The 28,000-nt window shown below is 45.2% G+C and overlaps 1 protein-coding gene across 1 annotated transcript; it reads left to right on the top strand.

Moving 5' to 3' along the window:
- LOC5514591 (cGMP-specific 3',5'-cyclic phosphodiesterase) lies at positions 1–28,000 on the top strand. The gene is made up of 22 exons (XM_048728573.1): positions 1–1,042; positions 4,778–4,867; positions 5,752–5,820; positions 6,384–6,473; positions 7,712–7,855; positions 8,211–8,272; positions 8,803–8,866; positions 8,988–9,035; positions 9,284–9,359; positions 9,649–9,716; positions 10,160–10,252; positions 10,577–10,627; positions 12,374–12,520; positions 18,945–19,052; positions 19,325–19,434; positions 19,917–20,004; positions 20,740–20,840; positions 24,744–24,885; positions 25,161–25,235; positions 26,496–26,579; positions 26,731–26,839; positions 27,355–28,000. The coding sequence occupies exons 1-22, from the start codon at positions 431–433 to the stop codon at positions 27,687–27,689; spliced, it is 2,766 nt and encodes a 921-aa protein (XP_048584530.1). The 5' UTR covers positions 1–430; the 3' UTR covers positions 27,690–28,000.

Consider the following 28,000-nt stretch of genomic DNA (forward strand, 5'->3'; position numbering starts at 1 on the left):
GATTATCTCCGACATTGTTGTTATGGAATAAGACGAAAAGCATATATCACGGTAAAACGAGATGCAGTTAACGATAGAGTTTCTTTCAAGTTACGCAAACTCACACAGGGTGAGTAGGCTTTAGTTTGTTTACCCATCGCATATCACACAGCTCGGCGGCCATAAAGTACTTTTTATTGAGGCGAACCCGAATTAACGACCTGTGACGTCATTAGGTTCTAGTATAACTAAATAGGTTCAAGGCAATAGCGGTCTATCGAGTAAACACAACGGGACTACTAGGCAATGCTCGTTTCGAGTAGAATTAGCTTTCTAGGCCCATGAATCGCGAGATATGACATAAACACAGGAGCCCTCTGCCTGTGAAAGCAGAGTGGCACAATTTAACTGCAGAATACTTATAGCACCAGAAACCCGGGCTAGAGTCGTCATGGAACCCACGGCAGAACAAGTGGAGGCCTTCTTAGACAGCAACGAACAATTCACTAAAAGGTACTTTGAAAAGAAAACAACCCCGGCTATGGTGGAATACTGGATGAGCCAACACTCGTACAAGCCATCCTCTCGCATGGCAATAAACAGACAGAGTGTATCTCTAAGCGAGAGAAAAATATCCGGCCGCTGCTCGCTGCTTGCTGAATCTTCTACTGACATCCGTGCGTCGATGCTGTTTGGTAGATCCGGGTCGCCAAAACAGCGACAATCAATGTCATTCACGGAACTCTCCAAACTCGACGAAAAAGATAAATTTATGGAACTGATCCGAGACATCGCCAATGAACTAGACATCAATCGCCTAAGTCATAAAATTCTAGTCAACGTGAGTGTTCTTACAAATGCGGATCGCGGGTCTTTATTCCTTACTCATGGAAGCAAGGAAAACCGTGTTTTGGTGTCGAAACTTTTCGACGTGACCACAGCCTCGAGTGTTGAAGAATCTATTCAAAATGAGGACGACCAAATTGTCGTGCCTTTTGGCAAGGGAATAGCGGGATGTGCGGCAGAATCTGGCGAAGCTATCAATATAAAGGACGCATACTCGGTAAGTTTTCTTTGTGTTGAGGGAAAATCATTTTGCCAGACATTACAAATAACATTTTGATCATTTTATTGTTCGCGTACGAAATCAATTTTTCACTCAACGCGACCATAAATATCTCATCGGCGGTGAATTTTTGGCTGCGTTCTGTGTTGACAATGAGAAGAATTTTGATCGCTTTAGCATATAATGTATAAGAAATGGTCAAAATGTATCGACAGACGTGATATAAGATAGATCTGCGGACTACGAGCATATTCATTCCAGTCCGAGATTTCAAAACCTTGAATTGCAGTCTCGACAAATTATTAATTTTAACCAGAGTTATTGCCAACAAGTCTTGATTACAAAGCTGCATAATACCACAGGTACAACTGGCTCAAATTTGCATTTCCCAATAAAATCGACATTTGAATTTCCCCCTGGAAACCCGTTATTTGTCAATGAACTGCACTTTTCTTGACACACGAAAATATAGCACTCTTTTTCAAATGTGTTGCCACATCTTTATTTTAATTTATCACTATAGCTTTGACGGCTTCGTCGGCAAATACAGAAATGGTATCTACAGATTAACAGTACAATAAGCTAAAAACCTTATTTCAATTAGGCATACGCCACGTCTATTGAAAAAAAGTCATTCGTTTGAATAAAAAAAATTGTTTCATCACAACATACCGAATTCAAACTGTTATAAAGTTTCCTTGGTCAAAGCAGATATCCTGCGGAGGTTTTATCTCTCCACACAGCAGTCTTTATTACCCCCGGCTTAATCGTAAAAAAAGGTCGCCGCAATAAAACTATTTTCCGACCCATCACTTATTCACACTGACGTCTTATTCAAAATAGTTCTACGCGAAATTGAATTGACGAAATAGATCCACTTGTCTTTTTACCTTGGAAAATCTTTTAAATTATTATTTTACAATTTTTTCAATTCCCTAGCGACTCTTTTTTAATCGTGTATACCTTGAGCAATTCTATTAAAAATACATTTATTTGTTTTGCTTTATATTAGTTTTTCAGGGCTATGTATGTGCCTATCCTATTCCGGTAATAAAGCTTACAATTATAAAAGTCGATTTTTTTTCTTTTTTTAAGCAATCTGTTTAGTGCAAAGAATGTGCCTATCCTATTCCGGTAATAAAGTTGACAAATATAAAAGTCGAATGCTCAGCTCCTAAAGAAAACTCAAATTAGTGGGGTACATTTAAATTGGACGGCACAACATTTCTTGTATGACAGGACAAAAATAGGATACAACACCGAGATGGAAAATAACAATCAAAAGATTTACAAAAAACAATTGTTGGCTCGGTTTTTAAGTCTATTTTTGGTTTGGATAAGTAAATACAAGTTTCCATGACAGCAACTATAATATTTATTTCTTTTGTAGTACAACTGAAAACAATTTGGGTGCTATAGGTGTCCCAAACAAAGATCGTTTACTTGTTATTCAAAGCTAGATAAAACTCCAAAATTACTCAGGTAATATATTTAGTATCTCGCGCTAATCCAAAAACCTTCGCATTGCAATTTGTATTACGCCTGCCCTCCCTTTAGCTAGATTTTCCAATTATACTGTCTCTATATTAACGTACAATTTTTCAGAGGCCGGAGCATGAAAATGTTTTTAACGATGTTCTTAAATTCTAGTGTATACAAAAATATAATATCCAAATTAATTATTAGGAGGAGAATTACACAAATGATCAATAGCATAGCTGTGATTATGAACTGCATTTTAGATCGCATCACACAAACAAACAATTGCTGCCCTCGGAGCCTCGGCATGATATTTGGATGTTCCTGAAATTTGAAGAAATCTCAGGCTGGACGTTCTAATAAAAAAGAAAGTGGATATTGTGCACCATGGAACCAGATATTAAACAATAGTCTTTATGTTATTAACATGTACCCTGAGGCGATCAGGCATGGATTTTTTTTATCGTTTTAAATTAATGCAATTAGACAAAAAGACGTAACATATCCCCCCCCCCCCCCCCCCTCCAATCTCACGAACTCTGGTGTTTTTTTCTTACGGCTGTCTCCTTTACCATGCTTTGCGGTTTCCTCTAATCAGGCTCTCCGATCAAAAAATTACCCGTATCTTTTTTATCAGCTCAGAAAACAAATACTGGTACTTTTTTGAATAACCGGCTGTTGCTTCGTCATCAAAAAGCTTTTTTTTTTTAAACTACTAAGACATGTCTGGGTCTCATTCCCCTTTTTGTATGTATTCGAGTCTTGGTAAATTGCAAATAATTTTTCTTTCATTTTGCAAAATTCCAGAGACTAGCTTCAGGATAAACACATTTTTTTGGCATAGACAACTAATAAGATCATACTGTCTGCATCAATGAATTATTAAAATTACCTTGAAAGGCATTTTCAATGTTCCAAGCGTCACGTTCCCTGCTAGCAGAGGCCTCTTTTCTCTGTATTTCGCTGGGCTGGAGTTCGCGAACGCCATATGTTTTTGTGTGTGTGTGATATGGTTTTGAGCGAGGTTATGTTGTTAAGCTGTATTCCTTCAGCAAATAAAAGTCTTTGTTTTCAGGGGTGCGTAGCCAGGGTTTTGAACGACAGAAGGCCATTATAAGGCATTTTCGCCTACAGTTACTGCTTTTGGCTCCTGGAAGGAGGGGGGGGGGGGGGCTTGCGCCCTGGGCCCGTTCCCTGGCCACGCCCCTGGTTTTCGCGTTCTTTAAAATAATTCATTTGCTTGAAACACTTTATTATGCTTACAATTGCAAGTCATTTCTTCGCTTTCCCTTAGTCCATTACAGCAATTTCTTGGGGCTTAATGGCGAACTGCTCGGGATTGTTTCATGTCCCGGGATCAGTTTTAGGTCTTCCTCGCTTACTTTTTATCGGGTCCTCTTTGCAAAGGTGATCGACTTTATCGCCCTTCAACATCCTCTTCTAGCAGTTGAGCTTCTCCTTCTCTGTGTATAGATCAAGGACCGACACCTTAATCTTCTTGAGCTTGCCCTCTCTATGTGGGTGTACCTAGTCATAGTTGGCATGCTTTTTCAAGCTTTCTTTTTCTCTCAGCCTTCTCCTTGGCTCCTTCCTCTTTCTTTTCTTGAACACATGAAGGCGCGTACCCAGGATTGGCTTAAAGGGGGCTGCGCAGTCATAGGTCTGATATGGAAAAAGCAGGGGGTTGGGTGCGCCGTGCACCACGTGCACGCGCCTGTCATGGGCCTTCAGATGACGATGGTGATGAAGAAAAAAAGCCACGAAATTGGACCATATTATAATAAATCCTATTCCATGCACATTCTACAGCATTTATCTCACGATGAGTTTATATGATGGAGCAAAGAAATATTCCACACAAAATATTTGTTGAAAAAAACACCCTCCCCTTAGAGATGTGATAAAAATAAGGACCCTCCCTTTAGACATGCGAAAAAAATTAGAACCCTCCCACCAAAAAATTTAGAGCTCCCCTCCCCGCTAGATAATGACATGTCCCTAGCATGTTCCTAAGATGTTAGCATCCTTGCAAAATAAGAAGTGTGAGAATGCGTCCATTTCCATTAAATTTCGGAAGCTATTGCGAGATTTCCGGTTGAATTAAGTATTCATTATAGGTTAAGAAGAATCAGTCGATTTGGATTTAGATGGCTGGGTATAAAATTCAATTACACATTCTGTCGAATGTGTTGAATGAAAACAATAACAGGGTTTGTCTGACAATGGCTCTTTAAAACGGCGACTGTGTTGCAGGACCCAAGGTTTAACAGGGATGTGGACAAGAAAACCGGTTACACAACACATAGCATTCTCTGCATGCCTATCAAGAACCATGAAGATGAGGTAAGAGTGGCAAAAGCGACTAGAATGGACCACGCCTTGAAAGTAGTATGCCGAGTTATGCATTTGGGGAGGGTGGGGGGGGGGGGTACAGAGCATTGTCGCATCTGCCTGTCAAGAACTAAGACAACGAGGTGAAGTGCGAGGTTTGGTTGGGTGGGGTCACCTTGAATCTCACATGCGAAATGGGATTTGCCAATGTTCTCCGATATAGAAAAGGGGTTTGCGCGCGACCACAGCGTAACGTGTCACTCCTTGAATCTCGCCAACCTAGCAAGTGCAGAGAGAAAGTAAGGCTGCATCCTCAGGCCAACACCGGGCCTCGCGATCACCTAGCAAGTGCAGAGAGAAAGGGAGGCTGCACCGGGCCTCGTTATTGGCACAAGGATTGGGGTGGGGTGGGTAGTGAAAAATAAACGAGAAAGAAGACTATGCGGACGTTTTTCTCTTCTTTTTCGTCGCCTCCACTTATAGGTGGTCACTGGGCTGGAACTTCAAAGGGCGTTAACATTTTTTAACCCGCCGCCATTTTAAATTACTAGGCCCAAAAGATCCAGGCACGAGGTTAAAAATAGTTTTTAATCCCTTAGGGTGGTAGAGCTCTCTATTTTTGTTACTTGCTGGTCGTTGTGCTAAAATGTGGATCCAGCATGGGATGGAGTTTGGCCTCTTAGCCATAGGTCATTTCTCGCGAAGGCCGAGATGCACTTGAGCTAGGGGAGTGTAGCGCTACAGGATGAGAACAACTTTTCCGAGTGCCCTCAAATAAGAGCCGGCTAGCAGGCTAGATTATATTTTTTACACACCCTCTGCATTAGTTGGCCGAACATTGCTACGTTTTGAACAGTGCTGGCGCTCTAGAATAATGCTGTTGTTTTGTTGTGTAGGTGCTGGGAGTTGCGCAGATGATAAACAAAAAGTCTGGATCGCATCAATTCACAGAGAAAGACGAAGAAGTAAGCTATATATATATGTGTGGGGGGGGGGGGGGGGGGTGGGGGGGGGGGGGGCGTGACTGGAAGGCCAACGCCCAAATACTGCGAGCTAGAGGGAAATACCTGGAGACAATGGCCGGCTTAGCCAAACGAGTCTCCCCGCTCACAATGATGGATCTGTGTCAGACCCATCTTGCGTTGCTTGCCACCACATTACCACAGCTCCCGCCCTTCAACGTCTAGATCCATCATTAATGCATAGACTGATACACTGCACCTATTTGAGGGGCAGAATTAAACATTTGACACTGATACACGGCACCTATTCGATGGGCAGAATTAAACATTTGACACTGATACACTGCACCTATTTGAGGGGCAGAATTAAACATTTGACACTGATACACTGCACCTATTTGAGGGGCAGAATTAAACATTTGACACTGATACACTGCACCTATTTGACTTGCTGTACCCTTTAGCCTGAGAAATATCGCGCTGCTGAAATAATGTGGTTTGGGGATATTACTTATTTTTCTGAGATTAATTTGCTAATTTGCAGCTTATCTGCATTCAATTAAAAGGTTTTTAAAGATTACCTGACGTTCTGTGCTATCGGAATCACTAACGCTCAACTATTTGAGACGTCCGAGTTGGAATTCAAAAGAAACCAGGTACTGTACGTAAAAAAATAAATATAAAAAAGGAAAAATGATAGAACGCATATTCGCGACTGATAGGCAGACCTCTTGTCGTAGAATGGTAATAAAAGATTTATTTTGATCATGATATGGCTTGTCGCAATTTCCAAACAAAAGCTGCGGGGAAAACGGAACTCAGATCCCTGTATTATGAATAGCTCAGTGCTTGTTGGTTAATTGGGCGACGCTCGCTACAGGGGTCACCTTGAAGCTGTCTTGTACTTGGTCTATAAAGATGTCGGATTCACCCTCCCCACAACTTCCCACAACTATTTGTAAAGCGCGCGATAAAAACAAAGTTGCCATCTAGTTTACAAGTTTGACGCTCCGCTAGTCGTAAAAAGTTGTGAGAAGATGTAGAGAAGGTGAATTGCCATTGACCTCACTTAACAAATCGTCATTGTAAGCCGACAACAGAAGTACTGACAATTGAAGTACTGGTCAATTAAAACTACTAAACTGCATCTTGATTGGCTAGTGTTTTTATGGTAGAGCGTGTCACACCACAATAGACCGGTCCAGTTTCAAATCTAAAACTGAGATTGAGTAAGGACGCATAAGTACAGTGCGAGCCTCGGTTTGGGGTGAATTCATGCGCATGTGCCAGCGGTAATCCCCTGGACATTAGATTAGAACAATGCAGAAATTGAAGTATTCTTTGTAATCTCGCTGGTATTTGCGAAGGGTTCTTCTGAAACCGAGGCGTGTATTATATTTATGAACCCTTAGAGCCTCTTCCAAGCCGGGCTTGTATTATATTTATGAACCCTTAGAGCCTCTTCCAAGCCGGGCTTGTATTATATTTACGAACCCTTAGAGCCTCTTCCAAGCCGGGCTTGTATTATATTTATGAACCCTTAGAGCCTCTTCCAAGCCGGGCTTGTATTATATTTATGAACCCTTAGAGCCTCTTCCAAGCCGGGCTTGTATTATATTTATGAACCCTTAGAGCCTCTTCCAAGCCGGGCTTGTATTATATTTATAAACCCTTAGAGCCTCTTCCAAGCCGGGCTTGTATTATATTTATGAACCCTTAGAGCCTCTTCCAAGCCGGGCTTGTATTATATTTATGAACCCTTAGAGCCTCTTCCAAGCCGGGCTTGTATTATATTTATGAACCCTTAGTGCCTCTTCCAAGAAGGGCTTGTATTATATTTATGAACATGGAACATGAAACTAGATTATTCTGACCCTTTTTTACTTGTTGTCAGGTCTTACTTCAGCTTGCGAAGAGTATTTTTGAGGAGCAGACGAATGTTGACGACTGTGTCAATAACATTATCGTACAGGCCCAGGCCTTACTACAGTGCGAGAGATGTATGGTTTTTTTGATCGATGACTCCCCCGGGACACAGGTAACCCGTCCAATTGGCGAAGCCTTTTTTGAATGTATTCCCTCTGTGTGTGCACACAACTACTACCCTCCCCCCCCCCCCCCCCCCCCCCTACAAGCATATACAGACACAGACATATTCTACCGCCCTACCCCTACATTAAACACCTCCCACCTCCCCTCTCCTAACGCACATAGACAGAACACCATACCATAGACATATTCTACCAACCCTCCCTCAGACATCTCTCAGACACACGGCTCTACCATCCCCTCCCCCCCGAAGCACGTGACGGACATACGGATTGTTTTGTGACAAGGGAAAGGCCAGGTACTTTCGCGATATTGAAGGAGCGCTTACGGTATTTTTCCCACAGGGTGTTGTCTTCTCGAAAGCTTTTGATATCCAGTTCAAGGAAGACGAAGATGCAGTCCTGAGGTGAGTAGGAGGATACTTCCCTTAGTTCAAGGAAGACGAAGATGCGGTCCTGAGGTGAGTAGGAGGACATTTCCATTAGTTCAAGGAAGACGAAGATGCGGTCCTGAGGTGAGTAGAAAGACACTTCCCTTAGTTCAAGAAAGACGAAGATGCGGTCCTAAGGTGAGTAGAAAGACACTTCCCTTAGTTCAAAAAAGACGAAGATGCTGTCCTGAGGTGATTAGAAAGACACTTCCCTTAGTTCAAGAAAGACGAAGATGCGGTCCTGAGGCGAGTAGAAAGACACTTCCCTCAGTTCAAGGAAGACGAAGATGCGGTCCTGAGGTGAGTAGGAGGACACATCCCTCTCAATTTCTTTCTTAATTTGAAAGCTGTGACACCTGCTAATTGGAAAACCAGGTTTTGACCAAGAGAGAAATTTTAAATAGACTTGCTTGAGAGAGGCGATGCCTCTTTTATGGATGTTAGGATGGCCAGTGATATTGAGACCCATGATGGTGATCAGTTTTGCCCATGCTGTCTTTCCTCAGTACACCCAGCAGCTACTGGTCCGTTGACACGGGTATCGCGTTTTGGGTGGCTACTTCAGGACAGGTGGGTAGTAGTTGAGAAGAGAGGAGGATTGAAGAAGAGTGGAGAAAAGGAAGGAAAGAGAAGAAAAGGGAAATGAAAGGGTAAGACTGGAAGTAAATGTATACTGTGTGTCCGTCAACAGGTCGTGAATATCCCGGACGCGTATTCAGACGACAGATTTAGCCCCGAGGTAATATGACAGGTATTTATGTCGTGCAGTGGAATCCAGATAACACGAGTTCGAAATCCGTCCCCTTGCTGACTTGAATTCCAAACAGATTTTGGAGTAATTTCTTTTCACATAGCACCCCGTAAATTGGTCTGTTTTCGACTGCTGTAAGGGTTATGGAGTTTTACTGACATTGTATGCAGTGTTCTTATGTGTCATCTGTGGTTGACGCTTTTTGAAGCACTCCCTAACCCTTAACCTGTGTCTAGGCCGACCAGGCAAGCGGATTCGTGACCAAGTCTATCCTATGCATGCCGATATACAATAGGGAGCAGAACATCATTGGTGAGCAGTAACCCCATTTCAGGGAACTTGGAAAAACACTTCTCTGGAAGACGGGCAATTTGAACGGGAAGCCCGATGAAAGACCATGTAACTTTCACCCACGGTCACGATATTTCGGGGTGCGGTCACTTAATCATACACTTCACGGTCAAACAGCATAGTATCCCTTTATTAGTTGGTAAATTTGCTACATATAGGTTCCCTAGCTTTGATAGCAAGCAGACTTTGACGCAAGTCAAAGTGGCTAATAACTCATCTGTCTATGTCTAATATGTTTGAAATATCTTAGGTGTTGTGCAGCTCATGAACAAGCTTGATGGCAAGCCCTTTAGCGAGAGCGACGAGAGTATATTCGAGGTACAAGACACTCCCATTTCTTCAATTACCAGGGGGCACGGGTAGGATACTCAGCTATGACATCAAGGGGGAAGGGGTAAGGATTGTGGGTTCCCAGAATTTTCACACCCCAAAATGCCAAGAATTGAAATCCTCCTTCCCCCTACACTTACACACAGAATACCTTTTTTAACACTTTCTGATGCATCATGCATGCTTCACGCTTGCAAAGTTTTTTTTTTTTTTATAACGCTGGACAACTTGATGAACCGGGTTGTTTTCGACACCAATGCTTTTAACACAGGGTGCCCACAAGTATTGTTCTCCACGTTATCATGAATGTAGGGCATTCTAAAAAAAATAAACAATTTGGGAAACATGCTCCCGAACCCTAAAGAACATACAGCCTTTCATCTTTTTGAACTCCTTCGTGCATTTCCCACATTGATCTATTTTGGTTGTAGGCGTTTGCCATTTTCTGTGGCCTCGGAATTAACAACACGAAGCTGTACGAAGAAGCATGCAAGCTCTTGACGAAGCAGAAAGTTGCCATGGAGGTAGGTAGAGTTTGGCGCGATAACTCTGGTTCGGGCTTTGTCTTTCAAGCAAAAGCTCACACCCATGATTGTAAACTGCGTGGATCAGTCCGCATTTACACACTGCCACACTGCAAATTAAGTCAGTCTCGTGTGAAGCGCATTAAGTCTCTCGCGATGTTTATTTGCAAATACTCGATTCAGCTTTGAAATGTGTTATTTGCCATTAGTTTTTTCATCTTCATAAAAAATGTTTCATGCTGTTTCTTGTCTTATCGTGTTTATACACAACAGGATAGTTATTTTTCACATTTAAATCGAGAGTTCGTTGTCTATTTTCTCTAGGTGCTGTCATATCACGCATCGGCGCAACCAGCCGAAGTACACAAGATCCTCGTAAGTGATACCATAAGTGCTCTTCGTAAGTGATACCATAAGAGATCTTCGTAAGTTATAGCATAAGTGATCCTTGTAAGTAATACCATAAGAGATCCTCGTAAGTGATACCATAAGTGATCCTCCTAAGTTATAGCGTAACTGATCCTCGTAAGTGATACCATAAGTGATCCTCGTAAGTGATACCATAAGTGATCCTCGTAAGTGATACCATAAGAGATCCTCGTAAGTGATACCATAAGAGATCCTGGTAAGTGATACCATAAGTGATCCTCGTAAGTGATACCATAAGAGATCCTGGTAAGTGATACCATAAGTGATCCTCGTAAGTGATACCATAAGTGATCCTCGTAAGTAATACCATAAGAGATCCTCGTAAGTGATACCATAAGAGATCCTCGTAAGTGATACCATAAGTGATCCTCGTAAGTGATACCATAAGAGATCCTGGTAAGTGATACCATAAGTGATCCTCGTAAGTGATACCATAAGTGATCCTCGTAAGTAATACCATAAGAGATCCTCGTAAGTGATACCATAAGAGATCCTCGTAAGTGATAGCATAAGTGATCCTCGTAAGTGATACCATAAGAGATCCTCGTAAGTGATACCATAAGAGATCCTCGTAAGTGATACCATAAGTGATCCTCGTAAGTGATAGCATAAGTGATCCTCGTAAGTGATACCATAAGTGATCCTCGTAAGTGATAGCATAAGTGATCCTCGTAAGTGATACCATAAGAGATCCTCGTAAGTGATACCATAAGTGATCCTCGTAAGTGATACCATAAGAGATCCTCGTAAGTGATACCATAAGAGATCCTCGTAAGTGATACCATAAGAGATCCTCGTAAGTGATACCATAAGTGATCCTCGTAAGTGATACCATAAGAGATCCTCGTAAGTGATAGCATAAGAGATCCTCGTAAGTGATACCATAAGAGATCCTCGTAAGTGATACCATAAGAGATCCTCGTAAGTGATACTATAAGTGATCCTCGTAAGTGATTCCATAAGTGATCCTCGTAAGTGATACCATAAGAGATCCTCGTAAGTGATACCATAAGTGCTCTTCGTAAGTGATTCCATAAGTGATCCTCGTAAGTTATAGCATAAGTGATCCTTGTAAGTAATACCATGAGAGATCCTCGTAAGTGATACCATAAGTGATCCTCGTAAGTGATAGCATAAGTGATCCTCGTAACTGATACCATAAGTGATCCTCGTTAGTAATACCATAAGTGAACCTCGTAAGTGATACCATAAGTGATCCTCGTAAGTTATAGCATAAGTGATCCTCGCAAGTGATACCATAAGAAAACGTTTTTTTCAATATCATTACTGTATTGCTTTACAATACTTAGTGAACTCTCGTCAATAACCTCTGACTGAAGCGCTTTCTGGCTCCCGTCATTCAAAAACTAACGGGACTTCATCCTGTTGCGAAGAGGTTGGAAGTCATTTCACTGCTGGCCAATAAAAACGCTTCAAGGATTTTGAATGACGGAGGCCAGAAAACGATTTAGCTGTTGACAGCGAGGGTTCGAAGAATTTTGAAAGTCGTAGTAATCTTACACAAAAGCATATTTTCTCTGATAACACCTTTCGAGCAGCTTCAGAATACCACAAATGCCACAATAGCCCTACAAAAGAACATCACATTTTTTCTTCGCATCATTCTTAAGAACGAGAAATTATGTGGCAGGATATTCCCAAGTTTAGCAAAATTGTCTTATTATTCTGTAGAAGAAGGAGATTCCATCCGCAGAGCAGCTGGGTCTTTACGCGTACGAGTTTAACGACATGGTCTGGGGTGACGAGGACACGATACTAGCGTCTATGCGCATGTTCATGGAACTGGACACATTCCGCACATTCCACGTGCTACCGGAGGTGAGATTATTCTCAGCTAGGGAAGAGGCGCGTACCAAGGGAGGTGGGGTGGAACGAAAAGCGTGTATATTACCGAGGTGGGGGTAGTTGTGATGCGATGGGGCGCAAGGGGTGTATATTACTGAGGTGGGGGTAGTTGTGATGGGATGGGGCGCAAGTAGTGTATAATACCGAGGTGGGGGTAGTTGGTATGGGATTGAGTGCAAGGGGTGTATATTACCGAGGTGGGGGTAGTTGTGATGGGATGGGGCGCAAGGGGTGTAACTTACTGAGGTGGGGGTAGCTGTGATGGGATGGGGCTTAAGGGGTTTATATTACTGAGGTGGAGGTAGTTGTGATGGGATGGGGCGCAAGGGGTGTATATTACTGAGGTGAGGGTTGTTGTGATGGGATGGGGCGCAAGGGGTTTATATTACTGAGGTGGGGGTAGTTGTGATGGGATGGGGCGCAAGGGGTGTATATTACTGAGGTGGGGGTTGTTGTGATGGGATGGGACGCAAGGGGTGTATATTACTGAGGTGGGGGTTGTTGTGATGGGATGGGGCGCAAGGGCTGTATATTACTGGGGTGGGGGTAGCTGTGATGGGATGGGGCGCAAGGGGTGTAACGTGATGAGGTGGGGGTAGTTGGTATGGGATTGAGTGTAAGGGGTGTATATTACCGAGGTGGGGGTAGTTGTGATGGGATGGGGCTTAAGGGGTTTATATTACCGAGGTGGAGGTAGTTAAGATGGGATGGGACGCAAGGGGTGTATATTACTAAGGTGGGGGTAGCTGTGATGGGATGGGGCGCAAGGGGTGTATTTTACTGAGGTGGAGGTTGTTGTGATGGGATGGGGCGCAAGGGGTGTATATTTCTGAGGTGAGGGTTGTTGTGATGGGATGGGGCTTAAGGGGTTTATATTACTGAGGTGGAGGTAGCTGTGATGGGATGGGGCGCAAGGGCTGTATATTACTGAGGTGGGGGTAGTTGTGATGGGATGGGGCGCAAGGGGTGTATTTAACCGAGGTGGGGGTAATTGTGATGGGATGGGGCGCAAGAGGTGTATATTACTGAGGTGGGGGTAATTGTGATGGGATGGGGCGCAAGGGGTGTATTTAACCGAGGTGGGGGTAATTGTGATGGGATGGGGCGCAAGGGGTGTATATTACTGAGGTGGGGGTAGTTGTGATGGGATGGGGCGCAAGGGGTGTATTTAACCGAGGTGGGGGTAATTGTGATGGGATGGGGCGCAAGGGGTGTATTTAACCGAGGTGGGGGTAATTGTGATGGGATGGGGCGCAAGGGGTGTATATTACTAAGGTGGAGGTTGTTGTGATGGGATGGTGCGCAAGGGGTGTATATTACTGAGGTGGAGGTTGTTGTGATGGGATGGGACGCAAGGGGTGTATATTACTGAGGTGGGGGTAGTTGTGATGGGATGGGGCGCAAGGGGTGTATTTAACCGAGGTGGGGGTAATTGTGATGGGATGGGGCGCAAGGGGTGTATATTACTGAGGTGGGGGTTGTTGTGATGGGATGGGGCGCAAGGGCTGTATATTACTGAGGTGGAGGTAGTTAAGATGGGATGGGACGCAAGGGGTGTATATTACTGAGGTGGAGGTTGTTGTGATGGGATGGGGCGCAAGGGGTGTATATTACTGAGGTGAGGGTTGTTGTGATGGGATAGGGCGCAAGGGCTGTATATTACTGAGGTGGAGGTAGTTAAGATGGGATGGGACGCAAGGGGTGTATATTACTGAGGTGGGGTAGTTGTGATGGGATGGGGCGCAAGGGCTGTATATTACTGAGGTGAGGGTTGTTGTGATGGGATGGGGCGCAAGGGCTGTATATTACTGAGGTGGAGGTAGTTAAGATGGGATGGGACGCAAGGGGTGTATATTACTGAGGTGGAGGTTGTTGTGATGGGATGGGGCGCAAGGGGTGTATATTACTGAGGTGAGGGTTGTTGTGATGGGATGGGGCGCAAGGGCTGTATATTACTGAGGTGGAGGTAGTTAAGATGGGATGGGACGCAAGGGGTGTATATTACTGAGGTGGAGGTTGTTGTGATGGGATGGGGCGCAAGGGGTGTATATTACTGAGGTGAGGGTTGTTGTGATGGGATGGGGCGCAAGGGCTGTATATTACTGACGTGGGGGTAATTGTGATGGGATGGGGCGCAAGGAGTGTATATTACCGAGTTGGAGGTAGTTAAGATGGGATGGGACGCAAGGGGTGTATATTACTGAGGTGGGGGTAGCTGTGATGGGATGGGGCGCAAGGGCTGTATATTACTAAGGTGGGGGTAGTTGTGATGGGATGGGACGCAAGGGGTGTATATTACTGAGGTGGAGGTAGTTGTGATGGGATGGGGCGCAAGGGCTGTATATTACTGAGGTGAGGGTTGTTGTGATGGGATGGGGCGCAAGGAGTGTATATTACCGAGGTGGAGGTAGTTAAGATGGGATGGGACGCAAGGGGTGTATATTACTGAGGTGGGGGTAGTTGTGATGGGATGGGGCTTAAGGGGTTTATATTACTGAGGTGGAGGTTGTTGTGATGGGATGGGGCGCAAGGGCTGTATATTACTGAGGTGGGGGTAATTGTGATGGGATGGGGCGCAAGGAGTGTATATTACCGAGGTGGAGGTAGTTAAGATGGGATGGGACGCAAGGGGTGTATATTACTGAGGTGGAGGTTGTTGTGATGGGATGGGGCGCAAGGGGTGTATTTAACCGAGGTGGGGGTAATTGTGATGGGATGGGGCGCAAGGGGTGTATATTACTGAGGTGGAGGTAGTTAAGATGGGATGGGACGCAAAGGGTGTATATTACTGAGGTGGAGGTTGTTGTGATGGGATGGGGCGCAAGGGGTGTATATTACTGAGGTGGGGGTAGTTGTGATGGGATGGGGCGCAAGGGCTGTTTATTACTGAGGTGGGGATAGTTGTGATGGGATGGGGCGCAAGGGGTGTATATTACTGAGGTGAGGGTTGTTGTGATGGGATGGGGCGCAAGGGCTGTATATTACTGAGGTGAGGGTTGTTGTGATGGGATGGGGCGCAAGGGGTGTATATTACTGAGGTGAGGATTGTTGTGATGTGATGGGGCGCAAGGACTGTATATTACTGAGGTGGGGATAGTTGTGATGGGATGGGGCGCAAGGGGTGTATATTACTGAGGTGTGGGTTGTTGTGATGGGATGGGGCGCAAGGGCTGTATATTACTGAGGTGGGGATAGTTGTGATGCGATGGGGCGCAAGGGGTGTATATTACTAAGGTGGAGGTTGTTGTGATGGGATTGAGTGCAAGGGGTGTATATTACCGAGGTGGGGGTAGTTGTGATGGGATGGGGCGCAAGGGGTGTATGTTACTGGGGTGGGGGTTGTTGTGATGGGATGGGGCGCAAGGGGTGTATATCACTGAGGTGGGGGTAGTTAAGATGGGATGGGACGCAAGGGGTGTATATTACTGAGGTGGGGGTAGTTGTGATGGGATGGGGCGCAAGGGCTGTATATTACTAAGGTGGAGGTTGTTGTGATGGGATTGAGTGCAAGGGGTGTATATTACCGAGGTGGGGGTAGTTGTGATGGGATGGGGCGCAAGGAGTGTATATTACCGAGGTGGGGGTAGTTGGTATAGGATTGAGTGCAAGGGGTGTATATTACCGAGGGGGGGGGGTTGTTGTGATGGGATGGGGCGCAAGGGGTGTATGTTACTGGGGTGGGGGTTGTTGTGATGGGATGGGGCGCAAGGGGTGTATATTACTGAGGTGGGGGTAGTTGTGATGGGATGGGGCGCAAGGGCTGTATATTACTAAGGTGGAGGTTGTTGTGATGGGATGGGGCGCAAGGGGTGTATATTACTGAGGTGAGGGTTGTTGTGATGGGATGGGGCGCAAGGGGTGTATATTACTGAGGTGGAGGTTGTTGTGATGGGATGGGGCGCAAGGGGTGTATATTACTGGGGTGGGGGGAGTTAAGATGGGATGGGACGCAAGGGGTGTATATTACTGAGGTGGGGGTAGTTGTGATGGGATGGGGCGCAAGGGCTGTATATTACTAAGGTGGAGGTTGTTGTGATGGGATTGAGTGCAAGGGGTGTATATTACCGAGGTGGGGGTAGTTGTGATGGGATGGGGCGCAAGGAGTGTATATTACCGAGGTGGGGGTAGTTGGTATAGGATTGAGTGCAAGGGGTGTATATTACCGAGGTGGGGGTTGTTGTGATGGGATGGGGCGCAAGGGGTGTATGTTACTGGGGTGGGGGTTGTTGTGATGGGATGGGGCGCAAGGGGTGTATATTACTGAGTTGGGGGTAGTTGTGATGGGATGGGGCACAAGGGCTGATGGGATGGGGCGCAAGGGCTGTATATTACTAAGGTGGAGGTAGTTGTGATGCGATGGGGCGCAAGGGGTGTATATTACTGAGGTGGAGGTTGTTGTGATGGGATGGGGCGCAAGGGCTGTATTTTACTGAGGTGGAGGTTGTTGTGATGGGATGGGGCACAAGGGGTGTATTTAACCGAGGTGGGGGTAATTGTGATGGGATGGGGCGCAAGGGGTGTATGTTACTGGGGTGGGGGTTGTTGTGATGGGATTGAGTGCAAGGGGTGTATATTACCGAGGTGGGGGTAATTGTGATGGGATGGGGCGCAAGGGCTGATGGGATGGGGCGCAAGGGGTGTATATTACTGAGGTGGAGGTAGTTGTGATGGGATGGGGCGCAAGGGCTGTATTTTACTGAGGTGGAGGTTGTTGTGATGGGATGGGGCACAAGGGGTGTATTTAACCGAGGTGGGGGTAATTGTGATGGGATGGGGCGCAAGGGGTGTATATTACTGAGGTGGAGGTAGTTAAGATGGGATGGGACGCAAGGGGTGTAACTTACTGAGGTGGGGGTAGCTGTGATGGGATGGGGCGCAAGGGGTGTATTTTACTGAGGTGGGGGTAATTGTGATGGGATGGGGCGCAAGGAGTGTATAATACCGAGGTGGGGGTAGTTGGTATGGGATTGAGTGCAAGGGGTGTATATTACCGAGGTGGGGGGAGTTGTGATGGGATGGGGCGCAAGGGTTGTATATTACCGAGGTGGGGGTAATTGTGATGGGATGGGGCGCAAGGGGTGTAACTTACTGAGGTGGGGGTAGCTGTGATGGGATGGGGCGCAAGGGGTGTATTTTACTGAGGTGGAGGTTGTTGTGATGGGATGGGGCACAAGGGGTGTATTTAACCGAGGTGGGGGTAATTGTGATGGGATGGGGCGCAAGGGGTGTATATTACTGAGGTGGAGGTAGTTAAGATGGGATGGGACGCAAGGGGTGTATATTACTGAGGTGGAGGTTGTTGTGATGGGATGGGGCGCAAGGGGTGTATATTACTGGGGTGGGGGGAGTTGTGATGGGATGGGGCGCAAGGGGTGTATATTACTGAGGTGGGGGTAATTGTGATGGGATGGGGCGCAAGGGGTGTAACTTACTGAGGTGGGGGTAGCTGTGATGGGATGGGGCGCAAGGGGTGTATTTTACTGAGGTGGAGGTTGTTGTGATGGGATGGGGCACAAGGGGTGTATTTTACCGAGGTGGGGGTAATTGTGATGGGATGGGGCGCAAGGGGTGTATGTTACTGAGGTGGAGGTAGTTAAGATGGGATGGGGCGCAAGGGGTGTATATTACTGGGGTGGGGGTTGTTGTGATGGGATGGGGCGCAAGGGGTGTATATTACTGAGGTGGGGGTAATTGTGATGGGATGGGGCGCAAGGGGTGTAACTTACTGAGGTGGGGGTAGCTGTGATGGGATGGGGCGCAAGGGGTGTATTTTACTGAGGTGGAGGTTGTTGTGATGGGATGGGGCACAAGGGGTGTATTTTACCGAGGTGGGGGTAATTGTGATGGGATGGGGCGCAAGGGGTGTATATTACTGAGGTGGAGGTAGTTAAGATGGGATGGGGCGCAAGGGGTGTATATTACTGGGGTGGGGGTTGTTGTGATGGGATGGGGCGCAAGGGGTGTATATTACTGAGGTGGGGGTAATTGTGATGGGATGGGGCGCAAGGGGTGTAACTTACTGAGGTGGGGGTAGCTGTGATGGGATGGGGCGCAAGGGGTGTATTTTACTGAGGTGGAGGTTGTTGTGATGGGATGGGGCACAAGGGGTGTATTTTACCGAGGTGGGGGTAATTGTGATGGGATGTGGCGCAAGGGGTGTATATTATTGAGGTGGTTGGAGGGGGTAGTTGGAATGGGGCGGAAGGAGTGCATATTATCTGTGGGGGGTAGTTGGCATGGATTTTAGAGGTGGGTGGTGTTAGAGAGTTGGGGGGAACGGATAGTTTGTAAGGGTTGGGCGAAAGGAGTGCATATTGCAGGGGATGTGTGTAAGAAAGAGGGTGTTGGGAGTATAGTTGGGAGAGGCCTTTTTAACCTAACGCAATGTTTCTCTCAGACCATGTGCCGCTGGTTGCTGAGTGTAAAGAAGAACTACCGCCCTGTAAAGTATCACAACTGGAGACATGCGTTCAATGTAGCACAGTCCATGTTCACTATAATGAAGGTATTAATTCAATGCGGTTACACATATTTGGGATTAAATGGTTAAATTCCATTGAGGCTTACCAACCTCCTCCTCATTTAACAAATTTAATTTAAAAAAATGTATAAAAAAATCGCAAAAACTGCCGATGAAAATGGATTCTTTCTTCACATGTCGCTAGGATGACAAAAAGATGTCGACAAACTGAGACTCTTTTTCAAAAAAAAAATAATTATAGAAAATAAGCTCTCTTGTATACTGAAGCAAAACCCGGATGGTGCATTTATTTCCAGACAGGTAGCCTGTGTAAATACTTCAGTGACTTAGAGGTGTTTGCGCTCATCGTCGCGTGCCTTTGTCATGATCTCGACCACAGGGGTACCAACAATGCCTTCCAAACTAAGTAAGTATATTTAGCAAGCTAAATTTTTATGGGGTACATAGAAGAATGGCAAGGTAAGATGGGCCGATTCTAGTAATGAAAGATATCGCTGATGCGAGTCCAACCTTGGTTTGCATTATGTTGTTCTCGCGACACTTCACGACACAAGATGTCCGCCGAAAAGTGGGTAACTTCTTTGAAGGGTCGTCAAATACCTTTGTTAATGCAGAGCCGTAGCACGCCACGCAAGATGGGGGAAAAATACAGTAATCAAGAAAATATTGGGGGCACAGCCACGCCCCTACTGGTCATTTTCTTATTATTTGTTTATAATATTGGGGTCCCCAACCCTTACTACGACCCTGGTTAATGTGCCAATTAATGTAGTTTGTGAACACAGGACCTTCTTGACGCAAAGAAAAAATATGTTTTACCTCCACTAGCTTGGGAGACTTAGTCGGTATCACTGAGCTATTGCGCCATTGTCGTGTTTCTGTTGACAGGACGGACTCACCGCTTGCAGCACTGTACAGCACCTCAACAATGGAACACCACCATTTCGACCACTGCATTATGATACTCAATGGAGAGGTATGAACCATGATCACGTGCCCACACCACAACCCTATTGTTGGTTTTCATGTGACATCAAAAGGTCCCACCAGTCACGGTGGTAGATTTCCAATCGAAATCCAGTAGCAAACCCTTCATTTCCTTTAGTCAGTTTGCCCTTTTCGGAATGGTTGCAAATAGTTATTAGACTGACTCGCCGAAGACTCTCTCGGTGTTTTCCCGCACATCCCCAGTCATCCTCTGTCGGTTCGGTGCGTATCCCATACCCCAAGGTCGCGGATTTGTACCGAAAGGAAAATCGCCATTTGATGTTCTTCTGGAACCCTTTCGTCATTTATGTACATACCCCTGAAATCCTATTGCCATTTTATGTACATACCCCTGAAATCCTATCGCCATTTTATGTACATACCAATGAAATCCTATCGCCATTTTATGTACATACCCCTGGAACCCTAGCGCCATTTTATGTACATATCCCTGAAACACTAGCGCCATTTTATGTACATACCCCTAAAACCCTATCGTCATTTTATGTACATACTCCTGAAATCCTATCGTTATTTTATGTATTTAACCCTGAAATCCTATCGCCATTTTATGTACATACCCCTTAAACCCTATCGTCATTTATGTACATAACCCTGAAATCCTATCGCCATTTTATGTACCGCACAAACCCCACAAACCCTAAGGACATTTGATTGGTCCCACAAACCCAAGCGCCATTTGATTGTTACCTCTGTTCTACAGGGGAATAACATCTTCTCAGAGATGTCGCCAGAGGAATACCGAGACACCATCAAGATCCTAGAGCATGCTATTCTCTCCACGGATTTGGCCTTGTACTTCAAGTAAGTTATTCCCTATACCGAAGGATACTCCCAAGATTATCAGCGCGAAGCTCGTTGGAGAAATCCAGAAATGAACACAAATGATTTAATAGTCATGGCATATCACCATTTCTTTCCATAAATAGAGACTGTTCTTTTTAAGCCTTAAAATTCACTTACAAACGCGTATACTATCATACGTTTATGGATAATATATATTACTCTGTCTTGAGCACCAAGTGAGAATAAGCCTCCCCCAGTTGCTGATGTTTTCTAGATATGAATCCCTTGATTTTAGAATGAGACCTTGAAATATACGACGTACCTCCATATCCAAAGCCATGGGAGCAAATACCTTTTCCCCAGGAAGTGTGTGTGTGTGTGTGTGTGTGTGTGTGTGTGTGTGTGTGTGTGTGTGTGTGTGTGTGTGTGTGTGTGTGTGTGTGTGTGTGTGTGTGTGTGTGTGTGTGTGTGTGTGTGTGTGTGTGTGTGTGTGTGTGTGTGTGTGTGTGTGTGTGTGTGTGTGTGTGTGTGTGTGTGTGTGTGTGTGTGTGTGTGTGTGTGTGTGTGTGTGTGTGTGTGTGTGTGTGTGTGTGTGTGTGTGTGTGTGTGTGTGTGTGTGTGTGTGTGTGTGTGTGTGTGTGTGTGTGTGTGTGTGTGTGTGTGTGTGTGTGTGTGTGTGTGTGTGTGTGTGTGTGTGTGTGTGTGTGTGTGTGTGTGTGTGTGTGTGTGTGTGTGTGTGTGTGTGTGTGTGTGTGTGTGTGTGTGTGTGTGTGTGTGTGTGTGTGTGTGTGTGTGTGTGTGTGTGTGTGTGTGTGTGTGTGTGTGTGTGTGTGTGTGTGTGTGTGTGTGTGTGTGTGTGTGTGTGTGTGTGTGTGTGTGTGTGTGTGTGTGTGTGTGTGTGTGTGTGTGTGTGTGTGTGTGTGTGTGTGTGTGTGTGTGTGTGTGTGTGTGTGTGTGTGTGTGTGTGTGTGTGTGTGTGTGTGTGTGTGTGTGTGTGTGTGTGTGTGTGTGTGTGTGTGTGTGTGTGTGTGTGTGTGTGTGTGTGTGTGTGTGTGTGTGTGTGTGTGTGTGTGTGTGTGTGTGTGTGTGTGTGTGTGTGTGTGTGTGTGTGTGTGTGTGTGTGTGTGTGTGTGTGTGTGTGTGTGTGTGTGTGTGTGTGTGTGTGTGTGTGTGTGTGTGTGTGTGTGTGTGTGTGTGTGTGTGTGTGTGTGTGTGTGTGTGTGTGTGTGTGTGTGTGTGTGTGTGTGTGTGTGTGTGTGTGTGTGTGTGTGTGTGTGTGTGTGTGTGTGTGTGTGTGTGTGTGTGTGTGTGTGTGTGTGTGTGTGTGTGTGTGTGTGTGTGTGTGTGTGTGTGTGTGTGTGTGTGTGTGTGTGTGTGTGTGTGTGTGTGTGTGTGTGTGTGTGTGTGTGTGTGTGTGTGTGTGTGTGTGTGTGTGTGTGTGTGTGTGTGTGTGTGTGTGTGTGTGTGTGTGTGTGTGTGTGTGTGTGTGTGTGTGTGTGTGTGTGTGTGTGTGTGTGTGTGTGTGTGTGTGTGTGTGTGTGTGTGTGTGTGTGTGTGTGTGTGTGTGTGTGTGTGTGTGTGTGTGTGTGTGTGTGTGTGTGTGTGTGTGTGTGTGTGTGTGTGTGTGTGTGTGTGTGTGTGTGTGTGTGTGTGTGTGTGTGTGTGTGTGTGTGTGTGTGTGTGTGTGTGTGTGTGTGTGTGTGTGTGTGTGTGTGTGTGTGTGTGTGTGTGTGTGTGTGTGTGTGTGTGTGTGTGTGTGTGTGTGTGTGTGTGTGTGTGTGTGTGTGTGTGTGTGTGTGTGTGTGTGTGTGTGTGTGTGTGTGTGTGTGTGTGTGTGTGTGTGTGTGTGTGTGTGTGTGTGTGTGTGTGTGTGTGTGTGTGTGTGTGTGTGTGTGTGTGTGTGTGTGTGTGTGTGTGTGTGTGTGTGTGTGTGTGTGTGTGTGTGTGTGTGTGTGTGTGTGTGTGTGTGTGTGTGTGTGTGTGTGTGTGTGTGTGTGTGTGTGTGTGTGTGTGTGTGTGTGTGTGTGTGTGTGTGTGTGTGTGTGTGTGTGTGTGTGTGTGTGTGTGTGTGTGTGTGTGTGTGTGTGTGTGTGTGTGTGTGTGTGTGTGTGTGTGTGTGTGTGTGTGTGTGTGTGTGTGTGTGTGTGTGTGTGTGTGTGTGTGTGTGTGTGTGTGTGTGTGTGTGTGTGTGTGTGTGTGTGTGTGTGTGTGTGTGTGTGTGTGTGTGTGTGTGTGTGTGTGTGTGTGTGTGTGTGTGTGTGTGTGTGTGTGTGTGTGTGTGTGTGTGTGTGTGTGTGTGTGTGTGTGTGTGTGTGTGTGTGTGTGTGTGTGTGTGTGTGTGTGTGTGTGTGTGTGTGTGTGTGTGTGTGTGTGTGTGTGTGTGTGTGTGTGTGTGTGTGTGTGTGTGTGTGTGTGTGTGTGTGTGTGTGTGTGTGTGTGTGTGTGTGTGTGTGTGTGTGTGTGTGTGTGTGTGTGTGTGTGTGTGTGTGTGTGTGTGTGTGTGTGTGTGTGTGTGTGTGTGTGTGTGTGTGTGTGTGTGTGTGTGTGTGTGTGTGTGTGTGTGTGTGTGTGTGTGTGTGTGTGTGTGTGTGTGTGTGTGTGTGTGTGTGTGTGTGTGTGTGTGTGTGTGTGTGTGTGTGTGTGTGTGTGTGTGTGTGTGTGTGTGTGTGTGTGTGTGTGTGTGTGTGTGTGTGTGTGTGTGTGTGTGTGTGTGTGTGTGTGTGTGTGTGTGTGTGTGTGTGTGTGTGTGTGTGTGTGTGTGTGTGTGTGTGTGTGTGTGTGTGTGTGTGTGTGTGTGTGTGTGTGTGTGTGTGTGTGTGTGTGTGTGTGTGTGTGTGTGTGTGTGTGTGTGTGTGTGTGTGTGTGTGTGTGTGTGTGTGTGTGTGTGTGTGTGTGTGTGTGTGTGTGTGTGTGTGTGTGTGTGTGTGTGTGTGTGTGTGTGTGTGTGTGTGTGTGTGTGTGTGTGTGTGTGTGTGTGTGTGTGTGTGTGTGTGTGTGTGTGTGTGTGTGTGTGTGTGTGTGTGTGTGTGTGTGTGTGTGTGTGTGTGTGTGTGTGTGTGTGTGTGTGTGTGTGTGTGTGTGTGTGTGTGTGTGTGTGTGTGTGTGTGTGTGTGTGTGTGTGTGTGTGTGTGTGTGTGTGTGTGTGTGTGTGTGTGTGTGTGTGTGTGTGTGTGTGTGTGTGTGTGTGTGTGTGTGTGTGTGTGTGTGTGTGTGTGTGTGTGTGTGTGTGTGTGTGTGTGTGTGTGTGTGTGTGTGTGTGTGTGTGTGTGTGTGTGTGTGTGTGTGTGTGTGTGTGTGTGTGTGTGTGTGTGTGTGTGTGTGTGTGTGTGTGTGTGTGTGTGTGTGTGTGTGTGTGTGTGTGTGTGTGTGTGTGTGTGTGTGTGTGTGTGTGTGTGTGTGTGTGTGTGTGTGTGTGTGTGTGTGTGTGTGTGTGTGTGTGTGTGTGTGTGTGTGTGTGTGTGTGTGTGTGTGTGTGTGTGTGTGTGTGTGTGTGTGTGTGTGTGTGTGTGTGTGTGTGTGTGTGTGTGTGTGTGTGTGTGTGTGTGTGTGTGTGTGTGTGTGTGTGTGTGTGTGTGTGTGTGTGTGTGTGTGTGTGTGTGTGTGTGTGTGTTTGGGGAGGGGGGGGGTGGGATTGGTGGTTGGCTGGTGTGTGTTTGGGGGGAGGGGGATGGGTTGTTGGGTGGTAGTCTTTTAGCCAGTATCGTAATTACTTGGCAATCAAAGCGTCAATGCGTAACAATAAAAGGATTAGGTTTCTAAGGTTGGAAGGACACAAGGGAGGGATTGGAACTTCCCAGGAAAGGTATTTTGCTGACTCCTAAGGGATTAAAACCGGGCAAATTTCCAGGAGCAGGATCCTCTGAAGGTCTCTTTTCTTACGCATTAATGAAATGCGTTATGACCTTGTGTTCAACATTCTAGGAAACGCGGCACTTTCCAAGAAATTCTAGCCGAACCTAATGTTGACTGGTCAGCAGATAATAATCGCGAGCTTTTGCGCGCGATGATGATGACAGCTTGTGACGTGGCAGCTATCACGAAACCCTGGGAAATACAGCGAGTGGTAAGTGGGCGTATTAGGTTCGTAATGCAACAATCAAACTCGTCTCCATTCACACCCACTGGAGAAGAAAAGAAAACACGAGATAAGTACCGTTAATAGGGAACCTCAATAAAACGGACACTTTATTTCGCCAAAGTAGCTGTACCACTCAAAAGCAGCTCGGTTGATACGGACACTCCTTATTCGATGAAGATTATTCTTTCTCCAAAAGTGTCATTGTTGTATAGAGTGGGTTTCAATTGTAAAAGATTTATGTGTTGGGAAATTTTTTGCAGGTCGCCGAAATGGTTGCAAGTGAGTTTTTCGATCAGGGGGACTTGGAGAAAGAGAAGCTTAATGCCGAACCGATTGTAAGCACAGCCAACTCTCATACGTACAGCCAACTCTCATACGTACAGCCAACTCTCATACGTACAGCCAACTCTATAATACGTACAGCCAATTATAATACGTACAGCCAACTCTCATACGTACAGCCAATTCTATAATACGTACAGCCAACTCTCATACGTACAGCCAACTCTCATACGTACAGCCAACTCTCATACGTACAGCCAATTATAATACGTACAGCCAACTCTCATACGTACAGCCAATTCTATAATACGTACAGCCAACTCTCATACGTACAGCCAACCCTCATACGTACAGCCAACTCTCATACGTACAGCCAACTCTCATACGTACAGCCAACTCTATAATACGTACAGCCAACTCTCATACGTACAGCCAACTCTCATACGTACAGCCAACTCATACGTACAGCCAATACTATAATACGTACATCCAATTATCATACGTACAGCCAATTCTATAATACGTACATCCAATTCTCATACGTACAGCCAACTCTCATACGTACAGCCAATTCTATAATACGTACATCCAATTATCATACGTACAGCCAATTCTATAATACGTACATCCAATTATCATACGTACAGTCAATTCTATAATACGTACAGCCAATTTTATAATACGTACATCCAATTATCATACGTACATCCATTTCTCATACGTACATCCATTTCTCATACGTACAGCCAATTCTCATACGTACAGCCAATTCTCATACGTACAGCCAATTCTCATACGTACAGCCAATTCTCATACGTACAGCCAATTCTCATACGTTCATCCAATTCTCATACGTACATTCAATTCTCATCCAATTCCCATACATACAGACAATTACATTTAGCTTTCACACATACAGGCAGCTTTTATATCTACAGCCAACCCTTATACGCACAACCAACTGTCATGCAGAACCAACGGAAGCTCTCCTTTTCAAGCCCACTTTTTTCATCAAGTCAAATTCTATCTGTCTTTATCTCGCATGTGTATGAGGAAAAAAATGGAAACAAGTGTTGCATTTTTAAAAATACACTTGTTAGGAAACTCTAAAATTATACCAACCCGCGATTGAAATGTGATAGTCCATTAACAAGACTAGTCGGAAAGACCCCCAACACACTGAATTTCTACCTTCTTCCCTGTGAAAGAGGTGTGAATTCTGATTCAAGACAAGTTGAGTGTTTTTGGTATTCTTTGGAGTGCATGTATGGTGTGATTGACATCTGATTGACATCTTCTCTTCTATTCACCAGCCCATGATGGACAGGAGAAAGAAAAACGAGCTTCCCTCTATGCAAGTTGGTTTTATCGACTTCATTTGTCTTCCAATCTACGAGGTAAATTTGTGTGCGAACGGGATTGTTGGGCGTGACCAGGGTGTTCACCTAACAAAATTGTTGTGGGATGGCATACTTCATACTATTAGTATGAATAGTTGAAATAGTATCCCTCTAACTGAAATACTTTGCGTCTTTTGTGCTTTTCTAGTTGTTCTACAAACTTGAACCAAGCCTGAAGCCTCTCTTAGACGGATGTCAGTCCAACCGAAGGCACTGGCAGGAGTTAGGAGAGAAAAGCATGGATGATCAGGCAAAAAGTGAGTACCGAAACACACTTTACTTCCTACCTTCCATATTCTGCATGCCGCCTCAAAAAATGGAATCTATCACGAGCCTTCTCCAGAATAATTACTTTTAAAAAAATGCAATTATTTACACAAGCGGGTTTGAAAATATAGAAGAGGGCTGTTAAGGAGGCCTAGTAAACCATACTTTTATTATTGTTTTTATTGAAAGACAAAATTATGTGAAAAATGTTTTAAAAATAACCGTCGGAAAGCGAAGTTTTATCATTGATTTACTAAATTAAATAAAAAATATCGCAATAACTTTCCCAATTTAGCCGGAGGAAATAAGTGCTTTATTTGACAAATTGACTGACAGAGACACTTAAAGATGGTCAATCGTCTTTGTACATACTAGCACACTAACTCACACTCATAATTACTGAATCTATAATACTAGTTTAAGAAGGTGAGTTAGTCTTAGCGACATACGCTATTCAAATATTATTACCCTATGTTTTACCAAGAACGACTATTTTGTCTTTAAGATTATAGTAACTCACCAATCAAAGAACGAACGAGAGACAAGGACGTCGCGATTCCACAAAAGAAAGAAGAGCCGACAAACGATGAGAGGAACGTAAGGCAACAACGGCAAAAGACGAAATCCCCAGAAAACAACAACAGCCGATCACAAAGCAGAAAAACATCACGTGATTCTAGGAAAAGCAGCGGCAGCAAAAGGTCCGAGAAGAAAACTTCCATCGAGAGAATGAAATCACTCCCGGCGCAAACGAAAGAAGGCAAAGAGAAACCTGAGAAGGTAGGAAAAGAGAAAGGGAAAAGTAAAGCTCGGCGGTCAAAAATGTGTGCTGTAGTTTAACAATTGTGGTAGGTAGAAAGTTAAATGTCCTATATAGTGTGCTAGCTCAAAGAACTATTAACTATCAGCGCAGGGGCGGATCCTAAATTTATAAAAGGGAGGGATTCAATATATAAATCCTATAGCTTACTTAATTTTTGCTCCTTTGGATTCTCATCCGTCCGAAGGAGAGTACCAGCCAATCCCCCACTTTTTTTAGCTCATATAATTATAAGAATCAAATTATCATAATCGAGGAGATGTATGTAAATTGAATTCGGGCTGTAGGAAGCTTTTCTTTCACCCTAAGACTTTTGCATCTAACGTGAAAA

This window comes from Nematostella vectensis, chromosome 6 (assembly GCF_932526225.1).
Source record: "Nematostella vectensis chromosome 6, jaNemVect1.1, whole genome shotgun sequence".
Lineage (NCBI taxonomy): Eukaryota > Metazoa > Cnidaria > Anthozoa > Actiniaria > Edwardsiidae > Nematostella > Nematostella vectensis.

Excerpts from the sequence above, each read along its gene's own strand:
- LOC5514591 (XM_048728573.1), top strand. The coding sequence starts at position 431 with ATGGAACCCACGGCAGAACAAGTGGAGGCCTTCTTAGACAGCAACGAA. Across the intron at positions 10,253-10,576 it reads AGCAGAAAGTTGCCATGGAG|GTGCTGTCATATCACGCATC; the intron begins GTAGGTAGAGTT and ends TATTTTCTCTAG. Across the intron at positions 26,580-26,730 it reads TTTGTCTTCCAATCTACGAG|TTGTTCTACAAACTTGAACC; the intron begins GTAAATTTGTGT and ends GTGCTTTTCTAG.